This window comes from Lycium ferocissimum, chromosome 5 (genome assembly GCF_029784015.1).
Source record: "Lycium ferocissimum isolate CSIRO_LF1 chromosome 5, AGI_CSIRO_Lferr_CH_V1, whole genome shotgun sequence".
Classification (NCBI taxonomy): Eukaryota; Viridiplantae; Streptophyta; class Magnoliopsida; order Solanales; family Solanaceae; genus Lycium; species Lycium ferocissimum.
In genome coordinates this window covers 16,842,909-16,864,586 of record NC_081346.1, presented here as the reverse complement: position 1 = coordinate 16,864,586, position 21,678 = coordinate 16,842,909, and the positions used below count along the sequence as shown (strand labels likewise).

The 21,678-nt window shown below is 35.4% G+C and overlaps 2 protein-coding genes and 1 non-coding gene across 3 annotated transcripts; 2 read left to right on the top strand and 1 right to left on the bottom strand.

Moving 5' to 3' along the window:
• The first annotated feature begins 1,300 nt into the window (after nucleotides 1–1,300).
• Nucleotides 1,301–4,967, top strand: LOC132056254 (cinnamoyl-CoA reductase-like SNL6). The gene is made up of 5 exons (XM_059448359.1): nucleotides 1,301–1,650; nucleotides 2,495–2,673; nucleotides 3,546–3,764; nucleotides 4,182–4,519; nucleotides 4,607–4,967. The coding sequence occupies exons 1-5, from the start codon at nucleotides 1,497–1,499 to the stop codon at nucleotides 4,713–4,715; spliced, it is 999 nt and encodes a 332-aa protein (XP_059304342.1). The 5' UTR covers nucleotides 1,301–1,496; the 3' UTR covers nucleotides 4,716–4,967.
• A 2,391-nt stretch (nucleotides 4,968–7,358) lies between these two features.
• LOC132058628 (U6 spliceosomal RNA) lies at nucleotides 7,359–7,461 on the top strand. The gene has a single exon (XR_009415352.1). It is a non-coding gene; the product is annotated as a U6 spliceosomal RNA (small nuclear RNA).
• Nucleotides 7,462–14,352: 6,891 nt separating this feature from the next.
• LOC132056253 (uncharacterized) lies at nucleotides 14,353–21,459 on the bottom strand. Its single transcript, XM_059448358.1, has 7 exons — nucleotides 21,214–21,459; nucleotides 20,990–21,091; nucleotides 19,874–19,982; nucleotides 17,871–17,986; nucleotides 15,688–15,873; nucleotides 15,115–15,257; nucleotides 14,353–14,951 (listed from the first exon to the last, which is right to left on the bottom strand). Exons 1-7 carry the CDS (start codon nucleotides 21,333–21,335, stop codon nucleotides 14,770–14,772), a joined length of 960 nt encoding a protein of 319 aa, XP_059304341.1. The 5' UTR covers nucleotides 21,336–21,459; the 3' UTR covers nucleotides 14,353–14,769.
• Between the last annotated feature and the right edge of the window lie 219 nt (nucleotides 21,460–21,678).

The following is a 21,678-nucleotide window of genomic DNA, read 5'->3' as shown; positions in this document are numbered from 1 at the left end:
TCCAAGATCAATCAATCGGTAGTCGTCCAATTTCTTCTCGAATGTTTGTAAGAAACAGTTTATTGTGCCAAGAACATTTATATATAATCTAGGAAAATATTATGGGATGAGGATGGAGGTGGCGGGGATCAGGGTTATGGGCGTTTGGGTGGTGGAGATGAGACAATGATCTTGGAATGTTGCTTATGAAATTTGTTTTTCTTACTCTAGGGAAGTCATTTTTTCCTTTTGCCCTGATAAAATGTACTAATCAAACATTGAAAAATTCTACAATGTTTTCCACAAAATATTTTCCTCCGTGCCAAACACCTCATATGTCATAATTTTATGTTGGGAGACTAGAAAAAACTCTCATATAAAAGACGTTTCTATTCACCACAATAAAGTTTGGGACCAGTGTTGAGAATCTCAGAAAACACAATTTACACGAGAGATGAAAAAGAATAAGTCTCTGTGTAGTTGCCAAGGGTGGCCAGCATTAATCCACAACCATATCCTAGTTCAAATTTTAATAACTATTTACAACTTTGACATATTTAAAACAGACTTTTTGACTAAATTTATATTTTTGTCCCAAGTTTATGCCAGCTCGCATAGTCCTTGAGATCATTCAATAGTGCCACAAAATTAAAGAGGCCGGACAACAACACTCAACTAATTTTTTGAGAAATCCACAAGTTGTAATGTTCGTTTTGACTAAAATGCCAACCGCATTTAAAGTTTTGCGTATGAACAGCAAAGACTTCAAAATTCTGAATTCTGAATTTAGCATTGAGGAATTCTGATCCACATGATAAAAAAAGGACCCCAGCTTATTTCCCATTTCTCAGTGTGTCTTTCTGTCTTCTGCTCATTGACAGTTAGCTAGGTTCTTGAAGAACCCACAAAAAGTGAAAGAATTTAATGCAGATTTATAACCGCCCTGGCCAAACTTTCAAAAAATGTTTATTTTGAATAGCGTTTATCAAAAAAAAAAAAAAAAAAACTTTTTGAAGAGTAATAATTTGTGTGTGGCTAATCAATTTGAAAAACGCTTATGCCAATATTATAAACAGTAATTTGTGATTGACTAAGATTTCAAAAGTGCTTCTAGAAAAAAGATAGTATTATTTCTTAGCTTCTGCTACTATTAAAAAACACTTATTTTCCTCCAAAAACTTAGCCAAATACTTGAATTTTCTAAAATAAACACTTTTGGCTCTCCTGAATCTTGGCCTTACAGTATTTATTAAAGAACCTTTTTATTTCTCTAAGTGGTTTGGTATAGGCTGTAGCTAACTACTTGTATTTGTTTGCCAACCATCTACTTAACCACACACTCTTTTAATGTTCTCCTCCTTTTCTTCTTTAAATAGCATCACTTTTTCTTATCCTACTTGCATAGCTTGTGCTTCTTGTTTTTGCCCAGCTGAACTAGTCCTCTTCATTAGTTAGCATTTTAAAGGAGCAAAGTGGTAGCTCAAATTCTCATTCTCAGTTGATTCTCTCTGTTAGTCATGACTATTACACAGGACTTATATGATGAGCAGGATTCAGTGTTTTGTTCAAAGAGAGTTTGTGTAATGGATGCTGCTGGTCACGTTGGATCCGCACTTGTCCATCGTCTCTTGCTCAGAGGTTACACTGTACACGCCGCTTTTCAAAACCATGGTTCGTTTTTCTTGTCTTAATACTAATAAGATATACTAGCAGCTTTAAAGTTGCATGCACTAACAGTATAAACAATGTTTATACTGCCTGTGTGATTTAATCGGTTATAGCAGGTCATTACTCTATTTTTTAATGTTATTATATCAGACTTGTTATGAAGAATTATCTAGTTTTATAGATAAATTTAACCTCACGCTGTACATTGGGAAATTGAGCAATGAGGTTCACTTAAAACAACCACATAAAACAACCCCAGGACCTATGTTGTCCGGACCCTCCAAAAACGTTGATGCCCCGTGTTGGATCCTCCTAAAATGCATAGCTTTTTGAGAATTCACTACATAGCCTATGACTATTGAATCAGTAGAAACAACTGTGGTTTTTGGTCATACTTGGTCTCAATTATTAGGCCTTTATTTCGTAGCTTAAGGTCTACCACAGTACCACCCTATATATTTAAAATTTTGAAAAGATTATAAACTAAATTGAAGTAGAATAGGACACCACACAAAATAGGTGTAGGCGTTTTCAATTTAAGTTGAGACCCTTATTTTATTTTCTTGGATGGGATGAGCTGTGTGATTGGAGAGAGAGGTAAACAAAGAAAAAAGCTGTCAATGGTAGTTGAGGGTGGAGAGCAAACTATTAGGCAAACTATTTTCCTTGTCAATTTTTGTACCATCATTGTTGTCAATTCTTGATTGTATACTTTATGATATTATTGGTGGTAATATTTGTGATCTTTCTTCTTTTTCTAAACCTGTCTAAGACAATCTGACCTGTTGAAAGTTTATAAGCTGAATCTTTAAGTTGAAAAACTAATCCTAAAATTTTGATGGTGCAGATGAAATGCAACGTTTTAAGAGAAAATATGGTTGTGGCAATGTGGATGATAGCAAAAACAAGAAGTTGATATGTTTCCATGCTGATCCCTTGGATTATCACAGCATAGTTGATGCTCTAAAAGACTGCTGTGGTTTGTTTTACTCATTCGAGACCCCTTCTGACTATCCTACCTATGACGTGAGTAATTCAACCACCTGCTTGATTTTTTTATGTTTTATTTTTGGTTTTCCACCCAGTGTTCATACCTGCTTTGTGGCCCAACTAATCTAGGCCGGGAAGTACTCCCTCTATCCCAAAAAGATTGTCCTCCTTTCTTTTTTAGTCTGTCCCAAAAAAATTATGCCAAGTCTTCCTTTATTTCTTAAACGTTGTGCCAAGTCAAAAGAGGAAAATCTTTTTGGGACGGAGGGAGTACCATCTTTGGGGGTAAAACACTCGCTACCAAAGGCTACTCCATTCACAGGGCTCGAAGTCGAGACCTCTGGTTAAGGATGAAGGAGTAGTAACCACTCCACCAAATCCTTGGTAGTCCACAACTTGCTTGATTGCCATCATTGTAATCGGAACAATATCTGTTGTAAAATTATTCTTCATCGAGAAATATAGTGAAATAGTCCACTCTACCAAAGGCTACTCCATTCACAGGGCTCGAAGTCGAGACCTCTGGTTAAGGATGAAGGAGTAGTAACCACTCCACCAAATCCTTGGTAGTCCACAACTTGCTTGATTGCCATCATTGTAATCGGAACAATATCTGTTGTAAAATTATTCTTCATCGAGAAATATAGTGAAATAGAACATGAACTGGTAAGCTCCCAAGCAAAGGGAGGAGCCAGGACTCTAATCGCGTGCTTGTGAAGAGCCATCAACTTATAGGGAATGACTTATTTTCCCCATAAGTTTACTCCATAGTCCACCCGTTGTCTGGCCGTTTGATTTCGGCTTCTGATTTTCATGTGTGGAATTTTCACAGAAGCTTCTCTAAATTGAAGTCAATGTGTCAAGTATCAAGAGTTGTTTATTAATTAAGTCTTTGGATTATATTGCAGGAATTAATGGGAGAAATGGAGGTGAGAGCAGCTCACAATGTGATGGAAGCGTGTGCACAAACAGACAACTTAAACAAGGTAGTTTTTACATCCTCTGCAACAGCTGTGTTATGGGGCTCAAGGAAGAGAGACCAACATGACTCTTCTATGGCTTCCCACTCTCATTCTTACGTCGATGAAAGAGACTGGACCGACCTCAACTTATGCAAAAAATATAAGGTAATTACCTACTCAATCCTCCACAATTCGGCAACAACAAGAAACAAGCTATGAAATAACCAAGTTGATAAGCATCAATGGTTGAAACTGATTGAATAGAAACACTAAAAGTGATAATTGAAAAAAGATGGATAGCACAAGTGGAATGGAGAGGGTAGTAAGAGTTTCGTTTTAAGAAGGGTACTTCAGAGATTACACAAAATGTTAGGGGTAAAATAGTTTAAAAGCTTGGTCAAGCAAAAATGCTTATAAGTTGAAAAGTCATAAGTCGAGATTGACTAACTTGTGACTTTTGGTTGATTTTGGCACACATACTTGACTTATCGGTAATTTTTGATGTTTACCAAACACATAAATAAGCTAAAGTATAAGCTTACGCAAATAGCCCCGAAATCTAACATGAATTCGGCATGACAGTTGTGGCACGGGCTATCAAAGACGCAAGCGGAGAAAGCAGCATGGGCATTGGCAATGGACAGAGAAGTGAGCATGGTGTCTATAAATGGAGGATTATTAATTCATCCAGACCTCAATATAAGAGAACCTTACTTGAAGGGAGCAGCTGAAATGTATGAAGATGGTGTGTTTATTGCAGTGGACCTCAAGTTCTTGGTAGATGCCCATATGTGTGTGTTTGAGGATGTTTCTTCTTACGGACGATACTTATGCTTCAATAGAGTCATAAACTCCAGTAAAGATGCTACCACACTATCCAATATGCTTTTGCCTCCTTCAGCTTCATCAGAAACACAAAGGTAAATTCTATAATCTTTATATCGTTCATTGTTAACCTCCCTCGATTTCGTTCTACTTTGGGCTTATCATTTACGTGTGAACTGCAGTTTGGAGGACGATATTGTATACGAGCAAAGGATTAGTAACAAGAAATTAAACAAGCTGATGTTGGGATTTGAATCATTTGATACTGAATTGGAAGTCCAAGTGAATTGATTGATGCCACAAACTATTCATATTTGTTATAAACTATTCTTTAGTTTTTTTGGCTGAAAAAATTTATTATACATTCCACTTACAAGAAAGTTGCATATAAAGAAAGCATAACAGAAATGTTAAATGACCAACAGAAGCATTTTGCATAGAGCCAAGCCTTGATATATGTAACAATAATAGCTAGTAGTACCTTTTCACTTGCAAATTATTACTATAGAATGAAATCAATGAGAATGGATGTTTTGTCCTAAATGTCAATTTTTTATTACCTCTCACTTACTACTAAACATTGCTCGATTGTATGCCTCTGGTGTGTGACATCGCTAAGTTGATATTTACCTAAAAGCATCACACTCAAACTGATTTTGAGTATATTTTGCGGATTAGGACAATTCAAATAATCAACCAGACAGGAATTATGTCTCACCTAATATTAAATAGGCCTGTGGACAAATCGGTTCAATCCGAATTTCCGAACCGATTTGAAATAATTCAGATAATTCAATTTGGATAATACAATTCGATTTCGATTTACAAATGCAATTGTAAAATATTACGGTTTAACGGTTCGAATACGGTTGACTTAAATTATCAACCGAACCGATCCGAACAAATCGAATTTATATGCCACTAGTGACTAATATGACTAATTTGGTATATGTAATGTGGTGTTGGCAGATTTGTATGCTTGCACAAGTTGTCAAGCTCTGGTTTTGCTATTTATATGCTATTATGCTTGCAAGTTAATGGGTTTTTCTTGGTTAATGTCTTGGTTATAAGGCTCGAAATTTAGGGTCTCATTATTTTTTGTTATCTTTACTCTAAAACTGAAATGAAATAGTTACTTGTTTAAATTTCGAATAAACCGAACAAATCGATTTGTGTAACCGAACCGAAATAATAAAAAACGAATCGAATTGAACCTAGAATGGATCGAGTTTGGTTGAGAATTTTAGAAAGTCGAAATTCGAAACTTCAACTCGATGATGGCCAAAACCGAACCGAACCGATTCGTGCACAGGCCTAATATTAAAGGCGAATCTAAAATTTTAAAGACCGATAATATGTGGCATATTCGGTGGTTCAATCTATTATGAGTTAATAATTCGGTTCCATATACTTAAATTTTTGGTTTATAAATATCCCGAGAAATTAGTTTGATTCAAATAATCTGTTTCTCATTCAATTTCACTAGGGAAAAAAAATGGAAAAGAAAATGCCAAAAAACTAACCTATTTCAATCAGATAAGTTGGTGATAAAGACAATGTTAAAATATATTTTTCTTTGATTAAATAATTTCATTTTATGAGATTAAAATTTCTTAATGTAAGTAGTCAATTACATAAACATTAAGAAATTAGTTACAAATACCCAAAAGAAAATTATCAAGTTACCATAACTTTAGAGCTTAATCAAATTTTAAGCAAATAAATGCACATATGGCATTTAAACATGAGTTTAACTTCAAAATCCACTCACCTAAAGATAACTTTTTTTTTTTTTTTTGACTCTTTTTGTTGTGATTCAAAATATGGTACTGCCCCAATCTTCTAATCGTTTCTTCAGTCTTAAGTTTCTGATAAGATTGTAACAAGTTTGTTGAATTGAGCAAGTGCCTCCACAACCTTGATAAATAATGAAGGGTAGTATTGTCAATTTGATTTGGTGCAATTAGCGGGATAACTATGTTATAACTGTTAAGGATGATTTCCTAGATATACTAAATTAGGACCATAATTACCATAACTAATAATATTATTTTATTTTCAAAACATAGCCAGCGAAAAGTAGTTGTATCATAGGAATAGGAAGAAATTGCACGTTTTTCCCTTCAAATGGGTTGGTCTTTAATTTTTTCCCTTTAGGAATCGAACTCATGCCTAGCTGGCATAAGTTCTTTAACAGCAAAAGTCATGTGGCACGTAACTTGTGAGATATTATAATGCGAAAATGTAAACTTATATCCCGCAAAAAAGTTATTTATTATAAGAAGCAAAAATTAAAGACCAGCACAAAATAGGAACATAAGTGCCAATGACCCATCCTTGGACTCCAATAAAACATTTTTAGGTGGATTGTCCTTCTTTTGGGGTGGTCTTTAATTTTTGTGCCTCAAATTGCTGGTCTTTAATTTTTTCCTTTCACTTAAAAGGGTGGCCGAAAATATCCAGAGGTTCTGGGTTCGAACTCCCGCTCAGTCAAAAAAAAAAAAAAATCGCAAGCAAGACTTTGTCTTAAAACATAACTAAAAGTCTGCCGTCTCCAACATAGGTTTTATGTAACTTCGCCCGAATAGGCATAGATGGGTTTCGAACCCAAAACCTCGGAATATTTTTGATAACCTTTTTAAGTGAAGGACAAAATTAAAGACTAGCGATTTTTTTGAGGGACTAAATTAAAGACCCGTCCGTATAAAGGCCAATCGTGCAAATTGCCTCAAAGAAAAAAGAAAAAGAAAAAAAAGGCAGCCCATTATAGTTGAGTCCATACATAGCTGGGTTTGTTTGTTCAGATGAAAAAACGACTTCCAAAAAGGAGTCCAGGCCCGTACCTTAACTGAAAACTGAATTTGCTATTCTCCCACATCATCTAGAGAAAGAAGCTTTGCTGCGTTTATATAACGGAACATGGCACTCCCGTATGTCCGTGCGGGGACATTTGATAAAATTGGAACGATACAGAGAAGATTAGCATGGCCCCTGCGTAAGGATGACACGCACAAATCGAGAAATGGTCCAAATTTTTTTGCTGAATCGCCATGTTTGCTCCATCGGGTTTTCTCCATTTGAGAGCTGTATTTTCTTTGGTTTTGCTTTTTTCCTCCCACAATCCTGTGTACTTGTTTAAAGCTTCTTGCTTTGATAATATTTCATTGAAGTGTCGTGAGAGGTTAGTTCCTATAGTGGATTGTGGAGATTCAACTGAGCTTATTGTTTGTTTCGCTATTTTCGACTTTGTAATAGTAAGAAAATTATCTTTTTAGATTATATGTCAGTTTACAGGTCAAAGGCCATCTGAAATGGGTAAATGAGTATTGCGTTGATATTATTCAACATTTTATGAGAAGAAAGTGTTAATTTTTGGAAGAAGATTTGTGCATTTGGAAATTAACTAATGAAGGATAACTTCTGTTTATAGTTTATCCTCCTTATGTAAATTGGGTTAATTGCTTCGAAATGGGCAAGAGGAAGTGAATGCAAAGGGCAAATTAGTATGTCCATGTAATTTCCATTTTTGACCCTTTACAAGTTTTTTTTTTTAATTTTATGACATTTTTATATCTTTATTTTTTTACACATAAGAGGTCTGAAAACAACACATAAGAGATCTGAAAAAGATATTTTCTTCTATTCCAATTGTAAAAAGCCAAGAGATTTTTTTCCTCGCTAGGATTTGAAGGATCCTTAGAAAAACTATTTTATTGGACGATCTGATACAGATGTGGCAACTATTTTCGAAGCGGGCAACATAGCATGATCGCATATGGTTCTTTAAACTCTACTAGAAGTGACTGTTCGTCACCGTTTTCAGCAATTTTCGTCATTTGAGCCAAAAGAATTAATAAAAATAAAAATATCTCTTTTACTTTGTCGGTATTATAGGTAAATATTATTATGTTATGGATGTCTATCATATCATAGATAAACACCATTATGTCTATCTCTAGGAGAGAAATTAGGCTTAGCTTTCCCATAAATAGAGGGGTCTCCTCCATTATAAATCATTCCTTAAGAGAAATAAAGAATCTCCTCTCTTCTCTACAATATTTTTCTTCTTGCTTTATTATTTTATAACACGTTATTAGCACGAGGCTCAATGATTAAAGGTAAGAATATCATCCGCGAAGTTGTTTGAGGAGAAAGTATGAATGGGTACGTAATTCTCCATATCTCACATTCAAGATATATATGAAATACTTTCAGTACTGTTCATAATTAGTACACTAATGCATGAGAAGTCCTTTATCTTGAATGATGTATCAAATTTCTCTCACTGTGAAAGTTATTATTGCAATATTATTATTTGTCTTTTGGCAGTGAAATAAATGTTCATTATAAAAGTAGTAATTTTACTTAGAAAAGTGAAAGAGCTTTCTGCCTAACAACCGTATGGTAACATCCACGAAGTCTTCTGATGACTTAATTATTCACGCATATACTCATTAAGAATAATTATGTTATAGTATATGTCTGTTAGTGATCTATAATGGCTTACATGTTACTCCTTATAAAGATTGGTAGTATTTACTTTGAATTTGACTTACGCATAACGCATATGGATGAAAAGCGTATCCTGACCAGAGTAAGATTTTTTTATATTTTTTTTTTATGTTTAATTACCTGTAATAAAAATGGTATTTGCTCAATGTTGGATAACGATTTTGCGTCCTGGTATGATTTTTCTGCTGGTGGCTATCTGCAAAACTAGTGTGCTAATAAAAGTAGTTATTCTTGTTGTCTTAAATATATATACACAGACACACTATACATGTGCAATGGACTTTTGGAGTGTTTTCCCCTGATAAACAGCATGGCAGATACAAATTCAATTATGTATCCAGTATGAATTTACGTATGATTTCGTTCTCAATGTCCAACACATATGGAGTGTTAATTGACTTAAAATAATACTTTGTGAGGTAGCTAATCCTCGTCTCTTAGGCCAGTGCAAACTTGTAGTATTATGACAAAATCCCTTAACATATTTGTGTAATACTATTCTGAAAAATAATTCTAACCATTGATATTGCTTAAGTTATACTGACGTCTACACACGAAGCTGCCCATGACATAAGATGATGGTTGAGTGCCAATCAGGAGGTATGTTATTGTCTTTAATTAATGGTTACGTTTTCCTGCTATTTTACTATCACCTAAAGGTTGGCCATCAAGACTCTTTTACTTTATCGTTGGTAAGCAGGGTGTAAAAGAAATATAAGGCCACCCGAAGTGACAATATTTTTTAAAGTCTTATTACGATTAATTCGTTTATGCCGATAATCATCAGAAGTGGTAATATTTTCACACGTTTGTTGTGGAGAAAATGGCCAAATGAGCCCCCAACGTTTGATCAAAATCCCAACTATACACTTTACCTTTACGGGAGTCTTATTACCCCCTGGACTAATTTAAAATGAAATATATTACTCCCTAAATACTGAGGTGGCAAAGAAAGTGTATTTCACTCTCTCAAAGAGAGTGAGAGGCAAAAATAAATTATTAAATTTATAACTTTTTGATTTTTTTAAAAATCTTTCCTTTCTTTTTCATTTTCTTTTTATCCAATATTAAATTTTTATCACTATTCACACAAAAATGCCTTCTTCGTTAAAACACTCTCCTCCTTCTCCCATTTTCATAGCCGCCGCCGCCGACCCTCCACTGTCGGAGCTCCGGCGAAACCACCCAAGCTCGTTACTGCTGCCCCCTTTTCTCCTTCTCTTCTCTCTCGCCCTCCCTTTCTCCATCACGAGCGGCGAACCCATAGCTCCGGCGAGACTCCACTACCACACTACTGCTCCCTCCGTTCTCCTCCCCTACTGCTCCGGCGAGGAGCTCCAGCTCCGGTGAACCGGAGCAGTCGCCAAACAACCCAAACCTACTGCAACCACCAGCGAACTCCACTCCCTCACCTCTCTCTCGTCTTCTTTCCCCCCCAACAAAATGACCCCAAACTCCGGCGAAGTACCACAACCCCCAACACCACAGCAGCACCACCAGCCCCCCATCTTCACGAACCCTTGTTTCCCCATTGTTATCCCATCACGACAACATCCTTAAAAGGCTAGATCTGGTTGGAATCGTTAAATGCCGACGAATCGTACTGGTCCACCGGTGGAGTGCCCGCCGGTGCTGTGTCGGTTAGGGGGTGGGGATTGTTAGTTGGGTTTAGTTTAAAGAGAAAGGAGGAAGAGAGAGAAAATTATGAAAAAGAATAAGAAAAAAATATAAATAATTATTTTTTATCAAATATACATATGGCAGGCGAGTGCACTTCACTCTCTAATACATAGCTGGGATTGACATTTTAGGGAGCAATATATTCCATTTTAAATTAGTCTAGAGGGGTAATAGGACTCTTGCAAAGGTATAGTGTGTGGTTGGGATTTCGGTCAAACGTTGGGGGCTTATTTGGCCATTTTCTCTTTGTTGTGATTACAATTAAAGATGTGCTAGAGAAAAATTCTGCACATCATATGTGTTCCTCGATTTGCTCTTGAAGTAGCAATATCTTAAAAAGGTTCACAAATATAGATCCATTCCCAGAAGTGAATGTGATGATATTTAGTAAGGATTATAAATACGGACGAGCGATTGATTGTGAAGTTATAACGAGTCGCCTTCAGAAGAGGTAGAATAATTAAGAAAAAAAAATATTTTAAATATTCTATGATTTACTCCCGAAGTAGTAACCTCAAAAATCTTCTCCTGAAGTAGCAAACTTAGAAATCGACTCCCGAAGTAGCAAATTTTGAACTCTACTATTGTCTTTACATGTCGATTTTTTTTCATGACACCAACAGTGTCTAACTAAAATTTCTTGTATGATACCAGCAATATCTAAAATATATTTGATAGTACAAAATCAATTAAGGGCTCCAGAAGAGATGATTATTTATCTAAAAGATCATGGCACTAATAGTGTCCAAACAATATGTGATTATGGAGAATAAATTAAAGAAGAGCTTATATAGTATAGTTTCATTCGTTCTAGATTGTAATGTATGAAGTTGTTATGATTGAAACACAAGTTGTAGTAAATTCGAAGTTTACTAAAATAAATGACTATCATATTGAAGATATAAATGATTGGAGGATTAAATATCTTCAAAATCATAGTGGGTAAGAAAATATGTATATGAATGGTTACCCTCTTTATTCTCAAAATTGTACTACATAAATATAAGCATGATGAAATCACATGTTACCCAGAAGTTTATCGGTACAAAAAATAATTCATGTCATAATAAACCAGAAGTTTACTAAAACAAATAGCACATGGCATGGTAAGCTTGAAGTTTACTAGTATAAATAATTTTATTAGTCGGCATGAGCGGTTTGATCATCCCGATTCAATTATGATGTGCAGATTGAGTATTTGACATATATTGAAGAACTAGAAGATTCTTCAAGAATTTATATTTGTTGCTTGTTCTCATGATAAGTTGATTATCTTTTGGCTAATGTTGGGATTGAATTCCCTAAATTATGGAAAAATATAAAAGGTGAATATGAGCCCGTTCACCTGTTATGTGATGTCTTAAATAGATGCATCGATAATACGGTCACATGTGTGTTTATTGTCAACTTGCAGTTTGACATTTGCAAAGTTACTTGCTCAAAATAATCGAGCTGAGAGAAGAATTTTCAGACTATGTAATCAAGATAATTCATATTGTTAATGTTGGTTTATATCCAAGCTGGTTTGGTGTTGAATACCTCCGATAAATAACTAAACCATTGCTTATGAGAACAAAGCTTCATGTGTTGGTCTGAAATATGATATATTGTATATAACAACACTTGTATGCTTCAGATTAATAAATTATGATAAATTCTCCCCTCACAATTGATTCAGGGTCAGGAACCATATATTTTCATCTAACAATTTTTATGTGTGGTATATGATTAATTAACCTATCTACCATGATGCACAAAGATGGATTCCCCAAAGAAGATAAGATAATATGTTAGTTTTTCTAACATAAGGAGGAGGAATAAGCAGTTATGAAATATGTTGTAAATTATCATTCGTATAATCCTCATTCAAAGATAATTCAAGTCAAGTGCTAGAAGCATTTGCTGACCCAAAATTAATTTCTAATTTCAGCTGCAAAATGCTCCTATTAAATTAATGTCCTTAAAGGACAGAGTCTATAACATGCATGAAGCGTGTTAGATTAATCGGTTCCAAATAAAATAATCCTTGAAAGGGGAAAGGAGAAAATGATCAAATTGATTATTATAAGGAGACAATGTGCTCTTGAAGAGCCTACGACATAACACTTCATGAAACCTCATAAGAGGTTTAGGTAACTAAAAATAATGAAAATGATGAAATCTCAATAAGTTATGTCACATTGTGAATTAATACAAATTATATATTATCGACGATATCTTTGGTACAATATAGCGCAATATTGTAAAAGATTGTGAAGATCTGAATTCTACGTATATAAAGCATGCTTACATAGACATCATTACCAAGTGAAATGATTCATTTTGGTAAGCTTCAAGCTTATTGGACCTGCAGTCCAGACAACAGAAAATGTCCCTCATTTAAATATTAATGGATATTGTCACTTGACAAAATTTATATGAAAATTCTTGAAGAATTTTAAATGCCTGAAGCATACACAAGTTCTAGAAGTTTGTTCATATTCTTATATGAATTAAATCAAGCAAGGTGAATGCGATTTAATCACCTTAGTGAATATTTAATGACTAAGGGTCTATTTATCCTTACGTCTTTGTGGAAATCAAAATCTATCATATTGTTAGTGCAAGTTGATGACCAGAGTATTATTGATACTCTTAAAGAGTTTCAAAAGAAATAGATTATCTGCTGAAAAAAGTTGAAATGAGAAACTTGCAGAACTTTTTAGTCCTGAAGTGCCATATCTTTATGTAATTGATGCATTTATATGTTTTGCTATGACTATGAGGGATTACAATCATACGATGTTGTTTTACATGATAGTCAAATCATATAAAGATAACATCTGTTTATAAAGAAAGTCAGGAATGCACTTGGAGTGCTTTCAACAATATTATATGCCGATGTAACTCTATCCAAAAATTGAAGATGCAGCAACATACATAACCCAACTAAAGAGAGGATTCATAAAAGAACAAGGAATATTTCACCAAAGTTATTCTTCACACATGATCTCCAAAAGAATGGTGATAACAACGTGCAACAGATTGGTTCAAGTGATAATATGGTTGATTTGTTCACCAAGTCTCTACCAACTACAACTTTCAAGAAGATGGTGCACAAGATTGGAATGCGAAGATTCAAGTTTTGGAGTGATGTACCCAACAGGGGGAGTTATTCGCGCTATACTCTTTTTCCCTCAATCAAGGTTTTGTCCAATTGGATTTTCCTGATAAGGTTTTTAATGAGCCAGCCAAAATGCGTATTGTTAGAAATGTATACTCTTTTTCCTTGATTAGAATTTTTTCCACTGAGTTTTTTCTAGTTAAATTTAAATGAGGCACATTATCTATCAAATAGACATTCAAGGGAGAGTGTTATAGATAAATATCATTATGTTATGAATATCTATCATATCATAGATAAACACCATTATGTCTATCTCTAGGAGAAAAATTAAGCTTAATTTTCCCCGATAAATAGAGCGTCTCCTATATTGTAAATCATCCCTCAAGAGAAATAAAGAATTCTCCTCTCTACTCTACAATATTTTTCTTCTTGCTTTATTATTTTATAACAGTCAGATTGTTCTCTCTAAACATTTGTTCTACTCTTTGTATTACTTCGCTCTCGTCTATTCACTTAATTAAGAGGATTGACATAATTTGAATTAATTATATTACTTGTGACCTTAACCTAAACAGATTCAACTGGTTAACGTAATAACCAAATTTTAAGCTAAATAGGTTAGCGCCACCGTTGGGACAAGCAATCAGCAATTTATAACCATCCATCCAATGTTGTTCGAAAAATAAGTAAACTACCTATTATAACATGACAATACTGTAAAAATATTTTGCACTTTCAGTGTATACATGGTAAAACCTTATGGGTCATTCAATTTGTGGGAGAAGGAATTATACTTTCGACAAATTGCGGAATCCCTACCATGCTCTGTGTCAGCAATGTTTAATCAAGGGAAATAGCTGAGGGAACCTTTCTGCATTACACTGATCCGGAATTGCTGCTCATGATGGGATATACGCAACGAAATAGGTACATGCATCAACTTAGAACTTCTAAAGGAAAAACGAGGTTCAGCCTAGTTTTAACATTTTTATTAAACCATTTCCATCTCAACTATCAAACGCCTATATGGTACTTCACGCCGACACGTCAGGCACTCAATGTCATGGAAACAATTGACGATAACTTGTATTTGCGTACTTTGGTTGAACCTTTAGGCTGAATTTTAACCTCCGTCCTGGAATGGACAGTGACTTCTTTCCAGTCAGAAGCTGAAGCCCCTTCACCACGATAATCTCGAGGACAATAGAGAACTTGGAGCTTGGACTTAGCTGCAACTCCCAAAGCAACAAAAGATTTCTTAGATTCAAGGAAAATATAGAACGTACTATCCGGTAGACATGTATAACAAATGTAAAAAAATTATCACAATGTTATCTTCAAGTACAATCGGGTCAATGCATTTGCCAGCTACACAGCTATTATTTTCCTTACCCACACCAAGCATGCTTGTTTTCTGGATTGTCACTCTACTAACTTTTGATCTTCTGATTTCTCCCAATGCCTGAACATCTTCTCGGTCCCCTTTGAACTCCAGAAACTCTCCAAGGACAAATTTATTACCTTTGAGCTCTAACCTGCATGTATCAGAACAATTTGAGTAAAATTTCGGAGTTGGTAAAGCTTTACTTTTAATTTAAACTGCAACTCTGCAAGGATATGTGCAAATTTCTTCCATTAGAACAGAAGGAATGTTTATTAACTCTTTTTTTAATCAAGGATCCAAACCACCTTAATGCCCCACTTGGTTACATACAAACCCACGTTACCTGGCTCACCTCATTAACATCTGCCTTATAGCTTTGATCTCCTTGATCCCCCATCTCCCCCCCCCCCCTCCCCCCTCCCCCACAACCACAAAACAAAAAAAATAGAAAAAAGAGGGAAGCACTCTCTCTTCGAACAAATGCTTCTCACCTCTTGGTCATAATGGACAAACCGACTGTTTCCATTTAATTCAGGAAAAAATTAGTGCATAAAACATAAAGAAAACGCAATGCAACAGACCTGTCCCACATTGGAGCTGTGCTGAGTACAAGATTAAGCTTCTCATGTATTGATTCCTGCATTTCCTTCTTCCCACCATGAAATGCTCCTTTAATCCAACCAGAAAGCATGCTTGATTCTGGTTTTAGTTGTATCCACTGGTCATATGTTATGACCTCTGGGGGAAAAGAGTCTGAGACAATGGTACTGCAAGACAGAAGTAATAAGCAGTATTCACAAGCTGCAAGTTTAATGATCACAAGAGAAACATAACACTGGAAAAGCATAAATGATCTAATTCGAAAGTTAATTTTGAATAGTTTATATTTATTGTTTATTTTGTTTACATGGAATAATCTTCCATCAAGTGTTTATTTTGAATTGTTTGCTTATTTTGTTTCATTTTCTAGAGTTATATACAAACTCTCATAGGCTTTATCTTATCAAGATTTATGCAACTCAAATTCTTTTGGAGTACGCAACTCTATTCTACCATCAATACTCTTATTCAAATGATTTCACCGGTTTAACCTATGATATAAAAGGGAGAACAAGAATCCCGTACATTTTTTCTTTTTATAAAGGTAAGAGCAATTTGTCTATGATAACAGATACCTCATAGTTGCTCAAAAAATTTAGAAAGAATATATTATCCCTTTAATTTGCACAGAAGTGCTTTCTATCCCTTCAAAAGCTCGTCAGTTTCTTTCTCGCTCAATTGTCATAAAAGTACCAATAGAACTCCTTCCCATGCTCTTGCTCTCATGGTTGATAACGTCTACTATTGAAAATAAACATCTTCCTTGTGGCACTTCTCTTACTTCAATAAACATCCTCCTTGTGGCACTTCTCTTACTTCAATGTTGGAATTTTTTATTTTGACGTCACAAGATACTATTGTTTCCGAGTAACAAGTAAAAGGAAAGTGATTACATGCAAACTAAGAAGTTACCATTAAATTACTACAATGAACCATTTCTTCTTTTGACTTCACATAATTCTTTTGTGATTATTTAAATACCAAAGGGATTTCTAGAGAACATAGCAGTATTCTCTACTCTATCCTAAACATGTAAACAATACTCTTATTGAGGTTTATCCTAATAATTAAATTATCTTTCCTGAATCGAGTCACTTACATCCAAGTGCCTCAAAGTATATTTTCGCTCTGGTGGGATCAGGTCGAGATGCCCACAGTGGGTGGGGCCAATCTCTCAGCGAGTTACTTGCTTAAAACATGATATTCTAAAGTTCCCCGAGCTATTCAATGTTACACACTTACACTAAGGCATGAAAAAATATAGTTGAGCGGACAAGCAGTATCCTGATTACAACACATAACAAAAGAGATATCCAACGTTGTGAGATCTATAAAACTTATGAGTCGTTACAGCTAAACTTTGAGAAAAATACTATAGAACATAGACTTGAGAGTACTACAAGGGTGACAGAGAACCAATTTGGATTTATTCCTATGAATACGCAACAAAGGTTTTAATTTGCTAAGTAGATGATGGAAATTTCTAGGTTATCGAAAAGGTTGTCTAGACACGAATAGAGCGTCAAAAACATCCTTTAGAGGGTCTAGGAGAAAAAGGAATTCATATCAAATATAAAGACGTCGTAGAGGATAAGAATGCCGGAAGAAGGAGCCTTCACAAATGTGTGAATAGTGGTTGAAGATGTAGAAGTAGTTGTTTAGCCTTTGGATTCTATGTCTCTGTAAGTGCAACTCAATCACGTGGAAACGCTCTCCAATGGACTTTTAGCCTTAATTGGTTGATGCCAGGAAGGCTAGTAATGTCCCTCTGTCATCCTCAGCCCCTCTACCGCCTTTTCTATCATTAGAAGTAGGGTAGGTGAATTACCTCACTAAGCTATTGATTACAAAGCTATCGCCTGGTTAACCAACTGTAATAGTTAGCTATGGAGCTGGGATGGATCTTTAATGCCTTAAGCAACTAGGAACAACTAGTTACATTTAGTTCGACTTATAAAATCTCACATCTCAAGAGTTCCCTTCCAAAAATGCTCCTCAAGCTTCAAATAGGTGTTGGTTAGAAACAAGTACATAGAAAGCATCATTATGCTGTCTGTTAACCAGCCCTAAGATTAGAAGAATAACTTGAAGAAATAATGTGCAATACATGCTTAATCTCAACATTTACTATGATAAATAACCAGAAGATGATCAAAAAGCACACCGGAAATCGGGGTTTGAGCATATGACTTTGCAAGACAAATATCCTTCGGGAAGAGTGACGCCCCTTTGTTCAAGGTAGGATTCAAGAATAGGAACTAATTGTTTTGCTTCTGCTACCTGAAATACAGAAACTTATAATCACAATGCACAAAACTAAAATCTTGATATAAGAAGAAGAGAAGCAAATTCCAATAATCAGTTATAAATAATAGAAGATGACAAGTTGGTTTATAAGATGATACATTGAGGAATCATATCCCGACCTCAAGTCCTCAATGTGCTTGGTATTGAAGCATTGTTGCTGTATACACTTGCAAAGAACTAATGTAATAATCAACCAAGCAATAGGTGGCATCTGAAGGAACTGTTTGAGAGGGATATCTTTTACATAATGGTGGTGGATGGACCAGCTTGCCGCATTTCGACTATTCCATTGGGTACCTGCTACCTCCCACTAGCACAGGTACCGGGTAACTCTGTCCACCAGGGCTTAGGAAAATGGGAAGAGATCACTTAGAATCTATTGCCTCCGCTGGATTTGAACTTGAGACCTCATGATTTTCAGAATCTATTAATTGACCACTAGGTCACACCCTTGGGTGCAATTCTCAACTGAATACTGTAAAGCAGAATTTCGATGCAGAACATATTAAAATCTCACTTCACAACCTTTTTTTTTATAAGATGAGTAAAATTTATTAGTGCTAGTACCCAATAGGCCTTACAAAACACCAAACAATCTCACTTCACAACTTTATGAGCACTTGATCTCAGATGTATCCTCAAACAAAGATGACTTGAAATAGATTCTTTCTACATCAGGACTGTTTAAAGCCCAACTATTGCACAAGGTTGAGTGCTCCTACATTATGCTCCAGGGAAACTATACTACAGTGACATATACTTCGAAGCACACATATCAACTCTGTAAAGTCAGGCGGTGTTCTTTGCTCAATTGATCAAAGGGCCAGAGTTGGTCAGATAAATTTGTCATACAACCGAGAAATCTCACGTGAGTCAGCTGGCCTAACCACGCCGGTTCACATGTTTGTGACTCAGCGAGTATGCTCCCACTTAAGTACCAGCTTTGTGCCAATGGCAAGATACAATCCCGTGATCTGCGCATAATACACACATCCCTGTTGCACCTTACCATTGAACCAAAGCCCTGAATGCACGAATTGGTCATATAATTTTGAGGTGCTCCTCAGATTTCTGAAGATGGTTGACTTCTCTGAAATTATTCCATGCTAACCTACCTTTTGATGGAGTATATTCACCTAAAATTGTCAACCTTTAATAAGAAGCAATGTCGCTACTCTGCACTTCAATCCCACCCAAGATCGTCCCTGGTGACAGAATGGTTTTACAAGTTTGGATGGAATTTGCGAGGGACAACAGCATCAGAAAAATATCCTTACATAAGAACTTAAACAAGTAGTATCTATCCTTCCAGGGAGAGTGGATCAACAGTAATGAAAATTCTCAATGTAGAAAGGAAACAGATGGATCTATAGTTCGTGCTTTACTTTAAAGTCCTTAAGCATAAACTCAAGGTGAGCGGCGTACATAGCATCATCCCTTCTTTGGAAGACCATCACTAAAGAAATCCTTGACAGCTCATGTCAATACTACTAGGAAAAACTAAAAAAAGGGCAATACCACTTAAAGAAAATTATTATCACATGGGCATAATAAAAAAAAAAAGTTAATTATTGAATGAGCGTGTCGGCCTGGCCATATTCACTTCGGAATTTCTCGTAATATAACAAGAACATGGCAGAGTTGGCATTCTAAGCAGTCGTCCAAGTGCAGCAAAAGCAAGAGTTTTACGGAACCTATGAGATTTAAGGCAATGTTTGACCAGACAAATCATAGAAAAAGCTATGATAGAGAACTAAGTTTTTCCATGTCAAGTAATCAAACAAGCATCAAGCAGTTTTAGCATCATCAGATCCAGTAACACCTAAAAAAAAAAAAAATAAGGACAGATTTGCAACTAACAGGATCTGGAAGACGCTCCGTCTTATGGCCTCCAGTACAAACCCATCTCCCATCCTTATCAACAGATACAAACCCTGATATATTCTTAACACAAACTACCACTGCTTCCCTGTAGGAAAAAAGATGCTAATATTATGAACTGGTTTTTCTTCCATCTATTTGAAGGAAGTAAGATTCTTCAAACCATAGATACAGTAAAAACAGACAAACATATACTTGTGCTACCTTATACATATACAATGAAATGAGCTTGAATAAACAAACATAAAAGTTTGTACTCTAGAACTTTTGAAGGGAGGAGGTGTAGCGCAAGACGTTTTACCTATCATGGAGGGAAGGTGTTAAGCCCAAGGCATGGGGCATAATCCCTCACATTTTATTTTTAATATTTTAAACATAAAATATTTAAACTAGTTGAAAAAATTATTGAAATGCATTAACATGTTATAAACTCAAAAGCAAAGATGTCAGAAAATCGATTTTAACTGTCTAGGGATATCATATATGTAATTAATAATATTTCAAGTCACCAAACATTCCAACTAAAGAAGAAAATATCATAAAGTTAAAGTCATACAGCTCAAATTGCCAACCATGGCTTAAAGCATCAATGGGTGTCCTTGGGCAGTATGACGCACAGTTGTCCAAAACGTAAAGCTACACATGGGGCAAACAACCCGCATATTAGTCTCATGACACTTTAGCCCCATGACTGCCTTGGAACCTTAGAGGTGCCTCGACCAGGAGCAAGACCCAATAAAGTCACAAATTAGCCTTTTATTAATGCTTGAGAACAATGGCGTGGAGGGGATTCAAAATATAGCAAATAAACACACGAAAAAGCTAAGGGATTCAACATCTACTATATATAATAAGAAATAATCTTGACCTTACATGTACAGTGTAATTTTTTGGCAAAGGGGATCAGGATAAAAAAACGTGCGCCCCTTCGCTCAGCACCTGCTTGAGAATGCTAAAAGTTTTATACATACGTGAAGACCAAAATTACGGCAACAACCAAGGAAATAGGTAAAGTTTCTAAGAGCACCTAAGTTGCACAGATACACCTTATTCAATTGATGTACTACATTGGTAATGTGGGTTGAAGAAACGCACCGTTTAGTGACGAGAACTATATCAATACTCTGTCGAGAACCTGAGTCTTGGTCAGGGATTTGAAGCCCAACATGAGCTTTACCACCATAAAGCTTCTCAAGTCTAAATTAACATAAAAAGGAACCAAGGATCATCATCAAAAATTCAAAATCATCATCATCAATTAATTGATTGGAAAAAGGAGCTAAAACCCCCAAATATAAAAGATATAGTAATAATAATACCTTTGGGCAACAGTAAAAAGAGCGTTGAAATCGGAGGTACCAATATCGATAACATCGTCATCGTAAAAGAAGTACTTAAGTACTATTATAACGAAAAGGAAACAAATCAGCTCCACCAACATGATTTATGATAACTCCGCCTAAACAAGTGTTGTGTTTTGGTACCCAATTTTTCTGAGAGGAAAGTGTCTTCTTAAGACGAGAAAATGAAGACAGAAGTGAGTAAACTTGCTTTACTTGTGACGCGGGTCAGACAGTGGTTACTCGGTTAGGCGGTTTAGGATTTACTTCGAGCTCCCAAATTACGCGCTACTTTTGTCATTTCATTTTGGGATTTTTCAGTGTATTTCATTATAATTAGAGTCGACAAATGAATATGTAATTTGTATATAAATGGTTAACGAATATTTTTTTGTATATAACGGGTGGACTGTCCCTCTGAGCGTTTTGTGACGTTCATAACTT

Bases quoted from the DNA above. Each gene is read 5' to 3' on its own strand.
- LOC132056254 (XM_059448359.1), top strand. From the start codon at position 1,497: ATGACTATTACACAGGACTTATATGATGAGCAGGATTCAGTGTTTTGT. The intron at 2,674-3,545 runs GTGAGTAATTCA...ATTATATTGCAG, and splicing joins CTGACTATCCTACCTATGAC to GAATTAATGGGAGAAATGGA. The intron at 3,765-4,181 runs GTAATTACCTAC...TCGGCATGACAG, and splicing joins ACTTATGCAAAAAATATAAG to TTGTGGCACGGGCTATCAAA.
- LOC132056253 (XM_059448358.1), bottom strand. From the start codon at position 21,335: ATGTTGGTGGAGCTGATTTGTTTCCTTTTCGTTATAATAGTACTTAAG. The intron at 15,258-15,687 runs GTCTGTTGCATT...TGATACATGCAG, and splicing joins ACAGCTCCAATGTGGGACAG to GTTAGAGCTCAAAGGTAATA. The intron at 14,952-15,114 runs GTAAGGAAAATA...TGGGAGTTGCAG, and splicing joins AACAAGCATGCTTGGTGTGG to CTAAGTCCAAGCTCCAAGTT.